The sequence below is a fragment of the Schistocerca americana genome, chromosome 2, assembly GCF_021461395.2.
Source record: "Schistocerca americana isolate TAMUIC-IGC-003095 chromosome 2, iqSchAmer2.1, whole genome shotgun sequence".
Lineage (NCBI taxonomy): Eukaryota > Metazoa > Arthropoda > Insecta > Orthoptera > Acrididae > Schistocerca > Schistocerca americana.
This window is the reverse complement of record NC_060120.1, coordinates 537,239,874-537,253,228: the sequence shown is the minus strand read 5'-3', so window position 1 is coordinate 537,253,228 and position 13,355 is coordinate 537,239,874. Positions and strand designations below refer to the sequence as shown.

The 13,355-nt window shown below is 40.9% G+C and overlaps 1 protein-coding gene across 1 annotated transcript in view; it reads left to right on the top strand.

Moving 5' to 3' along the window:
* The window catches only part of LOC124594874 (alkaline phosphatase 4-like), a 107,205-nt gene that overhangs the window by 84,302 nt on the left and 9,548 nt on the right, over positions 1 to 13,355 (top strand). Inside the window, exons 4-5 of the mRNA XM_047133342.1 lie at positions 4,682 to 4,897; positions 8,613 to 8,873. Of these exons, the coding sequence (XP_046989298.1) occupies positions 4,682 to 4,897; positions 8,613 to 8,873 (477 nt within the window). The remainder of the gene's footprint in view (positions 1 to 4,681; positions 4,898 to 8,612; positions 8,874 to 13,355) is intronic.

Sequence of the window (13,355 nt, the reverse complement as noted above, 5' to 3'; positions counted from 1 at the left end):
TCGATACAAACGTACCGCGCCACGGCTATTGCCCCGTGCTAATCCATACATCAAATGGGCATCTGCCAACTCCGCATTTGTAAACATTGCACTGACTGCAAAACCACGTTCGTAATGAACACTAACCTGTTGATGCTACGTACTGATGTGCTTGATGCTAGTACTGTAGAACAATGAGTCGCATATCAACACAAGCACCGAAGTCAATATTACCTTCCTTCAATTGGGCCAACTGGCGGTGAATCGAGGAAGTACAGTACATACTGACGAAACTAAAATGAGCTCTAACATGGAAATTAAGCATTTCCGGACACATGTCCACATAACATCTTTTCTTTGTTTGTGTGTAAGGAATGTTTCCTGAAAGTTTGGCCGTACCTTTTTGTAACACCCTGTATAACGAGCAGTCAAATGAAAACTGAGCATCCGTTACGACGGGACCACGGAATGGTTCTATTTAAAAATAATCACCATAAGCGTTAAGACATTTACCCGACTGGGAGACGAGGCGATCAGTGGCTGTTTCGCAGAACACGGTAGGTCTCTGACGGATCAACTGCACCCACTTTTACACTTTCTCGCCCATCTGAAACCGACGTCCACCCGTGCCTTTCTTTAGGTCCCCAAGGATCTGAAAATCGCACCATTCGGGCTGTACGAAGGATGTTGTAGTGTTTTCCAACCAAATTGCTCAGGTGTAGTTCTCATCAGATTGGCAGTGTGGAGGCGGGCGCTACCGTGCAGCTTACTGGAATTTGTGTAAACAACTTCGAATTTCTTTGGTGGGAGGAGATGTGGGACGTTCCCACTGCTATGACTGTGGTTCGATGAACCCTCTGCCAAGCACTTAAATGTGAATTGCAGAGTAATCATGTAGATGCATATGTGGCTTTGCCGTTTGCCCTCAGGCTCAAAATGTCTCTGAGCACTATGGGACTTAACTTCTGAGGTCATCATTCCCCTAGAACTTAGAACTACTTAAACCTAACTAACCTAAGGACAGCACACACATCCATGCCCGAGGCAGGATTCGAACCTGCGACAGTAGCGGTCGCACGGTTCCAGACTGTAGCGCCTAGAACCGCTCGGCCACCCCGGCCTGCCCCTCGGGCTCGGAATGGTGGCACCGCGTAGGGTGACGATGACCTTCTTCTTCGTGTGAGGGCCCTCTGCTCACCAAGTTCCTCGAGCGTGGAACCATAATCGATGCGTAACGCTATGAAGACATTTTGCAGAAACTGTAATGCGCCATAAAGTCAAAATGCCCTTAATGCTGTCAGAGAGAATCATACTGTTCTATCGCACACTGCCAGTCGGATGGAGGCTACACTTCAGCGATTTGGCTGAGTAACACTGCTCCGTCCTCCATACAACCTGAATTTTCAACGTGTGATTGTCACGGTCTAAGGCGCTGCAGCCATGTACTGTGCGGCTGGTCCCGGCGGAGGTTCGAGTCTTCCCTCGAGCATCGGTGTGTGTGTCTGTCCTTAGGATAATTTAGGTTAAGTAGTGTGTAAGCTTAGGGACTGATGACCTTAGCAGTTAAGTCCCATAAGATTTCACACACATTTGAACACTTTTTTTTTTTTTTTTTTGATTGTCACGTTTTTGTCGACCTGAAGAAAGACGTACATGAACGTCGGTTTCAGCTGGATGACGAAGTGCAAGAGAGGGTGCAGTTGTGGATTCGTCAGTGGCCGACCATGTTCTTTATATATACTGTCTCGTTTCCCTGTGCGATAAATGTCTTAATGCATATGATGATTACTTTTGAATGGAATCATTTCCTGATCCTGTTGTGTAGGCGTTCGGTTTTCATTTGATGCCCTCTTAGTAAGCGTGCTGACTCGCCAAACTGCTGTCCAGCGTATTTATATGCACCTACAGATCCACACAGAGAAGTCTCGCTAACTTGCCAGTCGGTAAAGAAGTACTGTAGCACCAGCAGTGTGTTGCACGCATGCTAGTTGCTCTGCATTCTTTCTCAAACAATTTTACAGAAACAATTAGGTGGAAAAATATTCTTTCATTGCTTATACGCTTATATGCCGGCTTCATGGTCAATCAATTGCCTCTGTTTTCGTTAATGGTCACTGTGATACCCCCAAATTAAGTAATCCATGGCACAAAATCTCAGTTCACCATTCCCTATCCACACATATACCCCCTAGCACACATTCATACTACCCCCATAACACATCATTCATGCTGGGCAGCCTAGATGTCAGACATTACCAATCTGTTTTGTGCCCATCCCGTCCCTAAGGGAGCTAGGTGGTACTTCCTCCCATCGTATTTCTTTCCAGAGAGTAAGTTGTGTATGTAGCACATTTGGCTGAAACTAATCCATTTGTTTAGGAAGAGATGTTGAACATACATAGACATATACATTTATTTTTCATCTGTATCCAGTGAGCTAGCAGTTACAAAATACATGAAATATAATACTGGCAAATACAAAATGAAGAACTGCTAAGCCAACAACACCACAATAGCGAAGATAATTAACACAATGATGATAACATAATAAGTGCAATGGCCTGGATTAATAAGAGGGGTTAAAAGAAAATTAAAAAATAAATAATTTGTAAAAACAAAGAACAACTGGTCAGCACTATATTTAATCAATAATTAACAGTTACTACTGAGTAGCGTTAGATTATGTCATGTTAAATAATTGTATGGGTTAGAGTTGAAATGTGCCAGCATCAGATTCTTCCCTCTTAAGCCTCCGAATCAGAAAACAGAGTTCTTGAACATTGTATTACTGTAAATGGCACAGAGCTACAGATATAACAACAATTTGTAGAAATTACTTCCGTTGGTCCAGGTATTCAGCCACAATATATATGGGTCATAAAATATATATGGATTTCTCTGTAAGGAACTGCTTATGGGCTGTTTAAATTTTGATAGTTCATTGACAGCAGATTTAATCTGAGGCGGGAGATCATCACACTTTTGTGCTGGTGTGATGCACTCCTTTCTGTACCATGCTGAGGTTCTTTAGCTCGGAAATGTATGTCAAGGTTTCCCCATGTATTGTGACTGTCATAGCTGATGTTTAATTTGTGCAGAAACTGTATGTATTGGGATTTTCTAGTCAGAATTCCTAATTTTTTTAGTAAGTTTCTACGTAAGTATCTACTGTGACCCCAACACCCAACTCTTATTATTCTCTTTTGAGTGGCGTAAATTTTTATTGGTTGTGGTTGCACCCCTCCCCTCCCAGAATGTAATGCCTTAAGACAATAGTAAGTGGACGCAGCTGATGTATGCAGATTTGACAGCATCGATTTCACAAATAGAAGTAATAATATGGTCAGCCCAGGAGACTGAACTTAACCTTTTTGGAAGGTCAAGAATATGTTCAGAGCATTTTAGGGGGGGGGGGGGGGTAGAACGTCAAACACGCCGACTTGGAGCAGGAGAGGCACCGCAGGACATTTTATTTTCTACTGTCTATACTTTTACAAAGAAATTCATAAAACTTTGTCAGCATGACCAGGAAGGATTCGAGATTCACACTCATAGCAGATGAAGTTCAAAAACATAACAAAATTAATTTTTTTTACATGTGAAATTTCATCGTTTTTTTCGCTTACTATTGGCTGCATTTGTTGCTGTAGGTACATTTTTCTTCACAAGTAAGAGAGATTCTTTGATGAATTTTGCACAGCATACGAACCATACTTACAGGTGTATGGAACTCTAGAATTTTCCAAATCTATTAAAAACTGTGGTAAAAATTGAGATAATTAACTACAAAATTTGATTTTTTTTTCTAAAGGCAAAGTTTAAAACGTAACAGCTCATTCATTTTTTCATAAATTAAATAGATTCTAGAGTTTCAGCCACCTGTAAGTATGGTTTGTATGCTTTGCAAAATTCATCGAACAGTCTCTCTTACTTATGAAGAAAAGTGTACCTACAACAACAAATGCAGGCAATAGTAAGTGAAAAAATGATGAAATTTCACATGTAAAAAATTATTTTGTTATGTTTTTGAACTTCTGCTGCTACGAGTGTGAATCCTGAATCCTTCCTGGTCATTCTGACAAAGTTTTATGAATTTACTTGTAAAAGTATAGACAGTGGAAATTAAAATTTCCTGTGGTGCCTCTCCTGCTCCAAGTCGGCCCGTTTGACGTCCTACCCCCCCCCCCCCCCCCCTTTTAAGATTATTGTCGATATATACACAAAGGAACATAGAAGATTCTAACTTATTAGGTCTTGATTAAATTAATGTTAATCTTTCTGTGCAATTCTGTACTTTGCTTGGGAATGAGTGACCAGTATTTTACCTGCATCTGACCGAACCACTTTGGAATTTCACCAGATACAGTGTTGGGAGTTTGTTCAAGATTACTGTTGATTGCTTTGTTACATTAAAGGTCGTATCATCAGCAAAAAGTGTAAAATAAGTCTCAAATGTGGTACACATCGCAAGGTTGTTAATAAAGATAAGGTAGAACAGGGGCCCAAGAATAGAGCCCTGTGGAACTCCAATGTTGACAGTTCCAATCTCAGTAAGGACTACAACCGTACGAGAGATGCGCAAAAATTGGATGACCTATTAAAAGTATGCTTCCCTTGTTGGAAGTATTTCCCACCGAGCTGACTTCCAGATAGAAGTGTTGGCTTCTTCCGTAGAGTCAGAAAGGTATGACGGTATGCACAGGTGGAGGAGATGCCGGGCATGGAGCTGCGCGTGGTGCTGGGCGGCGGGCGCAAGCAGCTGGGCGACCTGGCGGCGGAAGAGCGCGACGGCACCGACGACGACGGCTCCTGCGGCCGCGCCGACGGCCGCAACCTGACGGCACAGTGGCTGCGCCTGCCCGGCCGCCGGCGCCTCGTCCACACCAGGGAGCAGCTGCTGCAGGCCGACCTCGACAAGGTCTCTGCTCCACACACTGGTAGCCAGCTACAATTGGGAATGGTCTATACTCAGTATTGCCGTATGTCCCGCTCTTTGTGTCCTGTCCCAGTTTTTAGGAGTGTCACGGCCCATCCCACATATACCAAAAGTCCCAACTTTTGGACACAGCTAACAATTTGAAGCCGCGCGGGATTAGCCGAGCGGTCTTGGGCGCTGCAGTCATGGACTGTGCGGCTGGTCCCGGCGGAGGTTCGAATCCTCCCTCGGGCATGGGTGTGTGTTTGTCCTTAGGATAATTTAGGTTAAACAATGTGTAAGCTTAGGGACTGATGACCTTAGCAGTTGAGTCCTATAAGGTATCATACACATTTGAACAATTTGAAATATACTCTATACATATAAAACAAGTGGCAGCACATAGTAATATTTCGAATAGGACGGATATTAGTACATACGATGTACTCATATATCTACAGAAAGGCAATTGATTACAAATTCAGAAAAGCCGGGCGACTTTCTTTTACAAGAGAACGAGCTTCACAAACTGAGCAAGCCAATAATGCATTGGCCTACCTCTGGCCCTTATGCGAGCAGTTATTCGGCTTCACATTGACTGATAGGAGTTGTTGGATGTCCTCTGAGGGATATCGTGCCAAATTCTGTCCAGTTGGTGCATTAAAAATCCCAAACCAGTAGGAGGGTCCTGCCCATAACGCTCCATACGTTTCCAGTTGCAGAGAGGTCCAGTGATCTTGTTGGCCACAGTAGGGTTTGGCGAGCATGAAGACAAGCAGTAGCAACTCTCACCATGTCTCGGTGGGCATTATCTTGCTAAAATGTAAGCCCAGAATGGATTACCGTGAAGGCAAACGAGGTGCAGAATATCGTCGACATACCTCTGTGCTGTAAGGGTGCCATGGATGACAACCGAGGGGGTTCTGCTCTGAAATGAAATGGCACCCCAGACCATCACTCCTGGCTGTTGGGCCATATCACAAGCAACAGTTAGTTTGATATCGCATGCCACTTCGCAGATAACAGTTACATTTTATCGCACCCCTGTCCGGGGCATCCAGACATGTCTTTGATGGTCACTGGAGCTCAGTTCGAAGCAGGCCTCACCACTGAAAACAATTCCACTCCAGTCAATTAGATTCCAGACCGAACATGCCCGACATCACTGCAAATGAGATTGTTGATGTACAGAGGTCAACAGTAGCCGGCGCAAAGGGTGCTCTGAGGTCAGCTCCCATTCTGCAAGCCTTCTATTAATCATCTTATATATTGATATGTTTGGTAAACATACTAATAGCAAGTGTGCAGATCACATTATTCTTGTTGCTCTGCTTCATAGCCATTTCAAGCAATGAAAAACTTCCTCAATGGATGACCCTTTTCCAGCTCAGTATGTCACTAAGCTTTTCCTCTGATGGGACTGAGAGATTAAGTACAAGGGTGAATGAGAATATAACTTTCAAATTGGGAACAAAATGTCATTCTGGACAAGCCCTGGTTTAATGTGAGTCCTAATGATATCACTTGAGCTTTAGGCATGCACAGGGGATGGGAAGGGGGTATCCACTTTCCCACCAGGCATGAGGATCAACCTGTACAGAAACAATAGGCTTGGCTGATGTTAGTGCTAATGTTTTATAGTCCATCTGGACAACACCTAACCACATCCTGTCACAATAATCCAAAACATTTTCAAACACTTATTTCTTGAGCTGCTTGTGAAACACCAATGGAGCATAGTCTATTGCGAACTAATACAGTAGTTGCCACTAACAGTCAATGATTGTGTGAATGTTCCTTGACACAAGCTGGCACATAGTATGCTGGGAATGTAAAGTACGTCAGTTTCCTTTTTTATGACACCATATAGTGCAGAAGTTCTTTCTGCTCACAGTCATGGAGTCAGAGAATGTTACTGTACTTCCACATCAATAATGTGGTGCCACTGCCCTCACACTTCAGTCAATAATATACAGTATGATTCATATTTCTTACATTCTTACAAATCCTGCACGGTGCAGTTCTTTGCATGGGCATGGGTATACATGACATCCTGCTTCCATAATTCACGGTCTGTATTGAATTGCAAGAAACACAAATAGTATTGGAAGAATTGCCAGAGATATCTATATGAACACAGTTATGGTCTAAAACTGTAAAGGAATAAGGGTTAGTTTATATCAGTTTATCATAAGGACTGACATTTCTACCTCATATTTGTATAACTGACATAACTGAGGATCACAGATAACTAGAAGAAATTTGTTTACAGTGCACAATGTTAGTGTGCTCCCTGAAATAAAAATTACCTGACCCTGATATGGGCCTTGGTGTAAGAGTCACACTATGTTTCATTATGTTCTTGGAGAACTTGAATTTCAACTGAGGATTCTACATCCCTGAGAAAAACATATTTTCATACAATTTTTGATTGTATTGCTGGTCAGTCAGTCAGATCTCATGTCTCCGCACCAAACAATTCCTCTGCTCTTCAGAGAAATTATGTGTCAACACAGAATGTTCTAATCACGCACTGTAAATTGCATAAGTAGAATGTAATTCATTCATTGGTCAATGTGTGGAGTGTATACACCTATGTTTATGCATATGTGTATGGAGGGGAAGTGTGAGGGGAGGTTGAGCATATTCCAATGCATCCAGTGTCTTCACTTCAAGAGTATTTTTCTCTTAATATTAATGATTTGTCAATATGGAAATGTTGAAGTTTTAGTCAAAGGCACCTGGGAAAAAGGAGGGGGGGGGGTGTTCTGTAGGAGGGAGCACTTGCTTGCTTTTGGAATCTGGGTACAAGACTCTATTTATTAGAGAATTCTCATTAATGTCTATCAGTGACTGTCAACAACTCCACTAAACTGCACATTTAACATTGCAGGTAATAATGTGAAATACCATGACTTTAGAAATCAAAATGAAAGTGACCCTTTACAGAATACTAATGAAATAGTGCCTTTAATATTTTCTGGGGAATTTCCTCACAATTATCTTATTGGCTGCAGAAAAGCACTGATCCAACACCATGACACACAGATTTTGGTGGAAAATAAACATGGCAGCAGCATATGCACCCATTGTTAGTCCCTAATTCTCTTAAGAAAAAGAATAGATGGCATGAAAACAATGAAATAAATCAAGTAATGTGATGAAATGTGAAATTTTGTTAGTAAACAAGGTGTAGATGACATCAAAGCTGGATAAATCTTTTTTAAAAGTTTATTCCTTGCTTCTCCAATTTGAGGAGTATCTTTTGTACAGTATTTTTGCTGATATCCAACAGGATTTTCTTATTTGTTCTGACTTTTATTTCTATTTTATATTTTTAATGTTAAGTTTCAAACTAGCCTTATGGGAATATGAAACAATATTTTTTGTTAATATTTTGTAGCTAGATTTCATAACTAGTTGGATAAAAAATGACACAGATATTCATATTAATAACATAAAAAAGCGACTCTATATATACTGTTGAAGTATGGTTCATATTTAGGTGTCAAAGTAATCTACCTTCAAAATACCAGACAGGTATCAATTGTTTGAGATACTGTGTACTTCTTATCAAATTTAGTGTGTGGGACACAACGTGTTTGCAAACTCACCAAATCAGTTATATCAAAATGCAGTTTTAGTATATTACCTCCTCTTGACAAAAATTTTACATACACACTTGCCTGTAATTTTGTAGTTTGCATGTGTTTTTCAGGTGGACTACCTGATGGGACTTTTCAGTGCAGGACACATCCCATACACTGATGCTCGCCGGCCCAGAGAACATCCCTCTCTGGTAGAAATGACACAGCAAGCCCTGCGTCTACTGTCACGTCATAGCAATGGCTACTTTCTCCTTGTAGAAGGTGGCCGTATTGACCATGGCCACCACAAGAACTATGCCCGTCGTGCACTCGAGGAGACTCTTGAGCTTGAAGCAGCTGTTGCCGCAGCCCTCGCCCTCACTGACCCTAAGGTGTGTAACACATATCTCAATACACTAAAATCTCATCAAAAAAGATTTCCTGTAAATCATTCGTTTTTCATTCTCATTTTTACATCATGTCTGCCTCTCTGTTTCAATACTACACTGAGGTGACAAGTCATGGAGTACCTCCTAATATCATGTTGGAGCTCCTTTAGCCCACTGTAGTGCAGCAACTCAACATGGGCTGGACTCAACAAGTCATTGAAAGTCCCCTGCAGAAATAATGAGTGATACTGCCTCTATAGCAGACCATAATTGTGAAAGTGTTACTGGTGCAGTATGGTGTTTGGGAACATACTGCAGTCACAGTGGCTCCAATATCAGTAGATTCCACTGACGACCGAAATCAGCCGGAGGTGCCAATCTTTTCAAACCAGTACGCCACTATGCAAGCGATCACACTATAGCCAATCTTGTATCCCAAACCTACAGATTTTGGATGACCTTCGGTGAAATTCAAACCAGTTTGTTTTCTTCTGTCAAATCAACCAATGTTCTCGTACATGAAATATGGAGCATGAGAAGCTGATAAGTTTAGTCCAAGAAAGAGTGAGTTTGTGGCATCCTGAGGTTGAAAATATCGTAATCAGAATATATTCAGATTCTGTAGACTGAAATCACAGGTTTATTCAAAACCTCATATGGAAAAGTCTTTATTGGAAATTTTAGGCATAGATTATAACCTCAAAAAGTAATTTGTTCAAATGAAAGGGGTGGCACATCTTATATGCTTATAGCTATTGTACTGGATCTTTTTTATTGTAGGTTGTCATTAGTTGTCTGCAAATTATTATTACTGCTTATTGGTGCTTTATACCAGTATGCCAGTAGGGTAGTGATTCTGTTAATATGAAATGGTTTGCATATGTGGTGTACAGTATATACTTCCTCATTTAAGTGCTGTATGTTATCAGAGAATCTTAGTCTACATTTTATGCTTGTCTTTGACTCATGTGACAGTCATTGAAGGCAAATTGACATACGTCTGCACAACTTTAACCAAATGCGGTGAAACAGAATATTTACAACTTGATTTTCAAGTGTACCACAAATTACATCAAGTCTTCACAGAGGAAGACTGCACTGTAGTTCCTTCTCTAGATTGTCACACAGATGACAAAATGGTAGATATTGAAGTAGACGACAGAGGGATAGAGAAACAAAATCGCTCAAAAGAGGAAAGGCCGCTGGACCTGATGGGATACCAGTTCGATTTTACACAGAATATGCGATGGACCTTGCCCCCCTTCTTGAAGCGGTGTACCTACAGTCTCTAGAACAGCATAGCGATCAAAGGACTGGAAAAGGGCACAGGTCATCCTCGTTTTCAAGAAGGGACGTCGAACAGATGTGCAAAACTGTAGACCTATATCTCTAATGTCGATCAGTTGTAGAATTTTGGAACACATATTATGTTCGAGTATAATGACTTTTCTGGAGACTAGAAATCTACTCTGTAGGAATCACCATGGGTTTCGAAAAAGACGGTCATGTGAAACCCAGCTCTCGCTATTCGTCCACGAGACTCAAAGGGCCATAGACACGGGTTCACAGGCAGATGCCGTGTTTCTTGACTTCCGCAAGGCATTCGATACAGTTCCCCACAGTAGTTCAATGAACAAAGTAAGAGCATATGGACTGTCAGACCAATTGTGTGATTGGATAGAAGAGTTCCTAGATAACAGAACGCAGCATGTCATTCTCAATGGAGAGAAGTCTTCCAAAGTAAGAGTGATTTCAGGTGTGCCGCAGGGGAGTGTCGTAGGACCGTTTTTATTCACAATATACATAAATGACCTTGTGGATAACATTGGAAGTTCACTGAGGCTTTTAGCGAATGATGTTGTGGTATATTGAGAAGTTGTAACAATGAAAAATTGTACTGAAATGCAGGAGGATCTGCAACGAATTGATGCATGGTGCAGGGAATGGCAATTGAATCTCAATATAGACAAGTGTAATGTGCTGCGAATACACAGAAAGATAGATCCCTTATCATTTAGCTACAAAATAGCAGGTCAGCAACTGGAAGCAGTTAATTCCATAAATTATCTGGGAGTACGCATTAGGAGTGATTTAAAATGGAATGATCATATAAAGTTGATTGTCGGTAAAGCAGATGCCAGACTGAGATTCATTGGAAGAATCCTAAGGAAATGCAATTCGAAAACAAAGGAAGTAGGTTACAGTACGCTTGTTCGCCCACTGCTTGAATACTGCTCAGCAGTGTGGGATCCGTACCAGATAGGGTTGATAGAAGAGATAGAGAAGATCCAATGGACAGCAGCGCGCTTTGTTACAGGATCATTTAGTAATCATGAAAGCGTTACGGAGATGATAGATAAACTCCAGTGGAAGACTCTGCAGGAGAGACGCTCAGTAGCTCGGTACGGGCTTTTGTTGAAGTTTCGAGAACATACCTTCACTGAAGAGTCAAGCATTATATTGCTCCCTCCTACGTATATCTCGTGAAGAGACCATGAGGATAAAATCAGAGAGATTAGAGCCCACACAGAAGCGTACCGACAATCCTTCTTTCCGTGAACAATACGAGACTGGAATAGAAGGGAGAACTGATAGAGGTACTCAAGGTACCCTCCGCCACACACCGTCAGGTGGCTTGCGGAGTATGGATGTAGATGTATATGTATGTAGATGTAGGTAACAGAATGCGTCTCTCGTCATCTCATATATGCATGAAATTTGTGTGGTTGTTCCAATAGATGAGGAAAGAGCGTATAGTGCTTGACACATTCTTTACAAGACAGGAAAGCTCATTCTCTTTAATAGCAGAAGCTGATATGCAGGACTCACATCCAAGCACAGAGGTGTTGTGGTATCACCCCACCCTAAGAAGTTAAAATCTAACTTATTTCATACATAGAATAGATAAGAACCTAACCTAAACTAACCCAACCTAATACCCTGCAAAAACTGATGAAAGAGATTGGATGCATTATGACCATGCTATCAGCCAATGTTATCAGGCGACCTCTAGTGACAGTGTCAGATGACTGTTGTCAGCGCCAGTACAAATGCTGTCTTAAAATACAACAGTTAAACAAGTATTTTAAAAATATGAAAAATGCAGAACAGACTACTGCAGAAAATGAACACAAGCACAGTTATAGTAGTGTGCTAATACCCACTGGGACAAATTTGATAAAAAGTAGTAGTAAAGGAGAAATTAACTATGAGACAAGAAACTTAATTCGCTCAGATAGTAGTGTCTATGCAGGATCCCAACTCATAATCAGCGGAATAATGAAAAGAAAGTCTGTAAATGATAAATATGTCTGCAAAGTAAACTGTGCCATAAAAGAACAATGTGATAGGCTTGGAACAATGTTCATAGATCCAAATAAATTCCTGAATGAGAACTGCCTGGGAAAGTGTGGTGTGCATCTAAATAGTTTGGGGTTCCTAATATTAAATAGGATGGTTACAGATGTCAGCAAAATAATAAAGAATAAGGGAAACTAAAATGGCTTGATAGGGGTGAAAAAAATTAGCTGGCAAATCCAAAAATAAGTATCGTCCAGGAAATGAGGAAGAGCAGAATATAGAGCTAAAGATTGGTTTTTTAAACATCCAAAGGTTGAAGGACAAGGAATTGGTATTGAATTACTGTCTATCACAGAATAAATTTGACTTCTTGTATTTAAGCGGACTTTGGGCCACAAAAGAGACACCTCCACCTTGTAAGTTACAAAATTATGGTTTATTAAACAGTTACTACAGAAGAGTTCACAAGAAAGGTGGTGTAGCAATCTACGTTGGCAGATCAATCACTTGCACAATTGGTAACATAGATCTAGATTACTTGTATGAAGAACTGAATTTTTAAGTTACTGGTATAGTTATTAGCAGTATGAAGACAGCAGTAGTATCATTGCACAGGTATCCTAGTGGTATTATTAGTGTATTCTTAGAAAAATTGCACTCTCTGAGAACAGATTTACCAACTATGAACATTATAATAGGTGGTGATCTTAATTATGATTTTGATATGTCAACTGATACACACTGTGTTAGTGATTTGAGAAACATATTACAACAGCTCAATCTACATTGTGTTAACTATAACCCTCGAGGGAACTAGCGTGTTTAGACAATATATTTGCTAATTTTAAATGTGCACAAGATCAATGTGATGTAACAATTTTCCCTTTTCTTGCCACAAATCAGTGTCCTTAATGTATGCTAACAGAATCAGAAGATTTTGAAATGTGGTGCTACAGAAGAATGCTGAGATTAGATGGGTAGATCACGTAACTACATCTACATCTACATCCATACTCCGCAAGCCACCTAACGGTGTGTGGCGGAGGCTACCCTGAGTACCTCTATCGGTTCTCCCTTCTATTCCAGTCTCGTATTGTTCATGGAAAGAAGGATTGTCAGTATACTTCTGTGTGGGCTCTAATCTCTCTGATTTTATCCTCATGGTCTCTTCGCGAGATATACGTA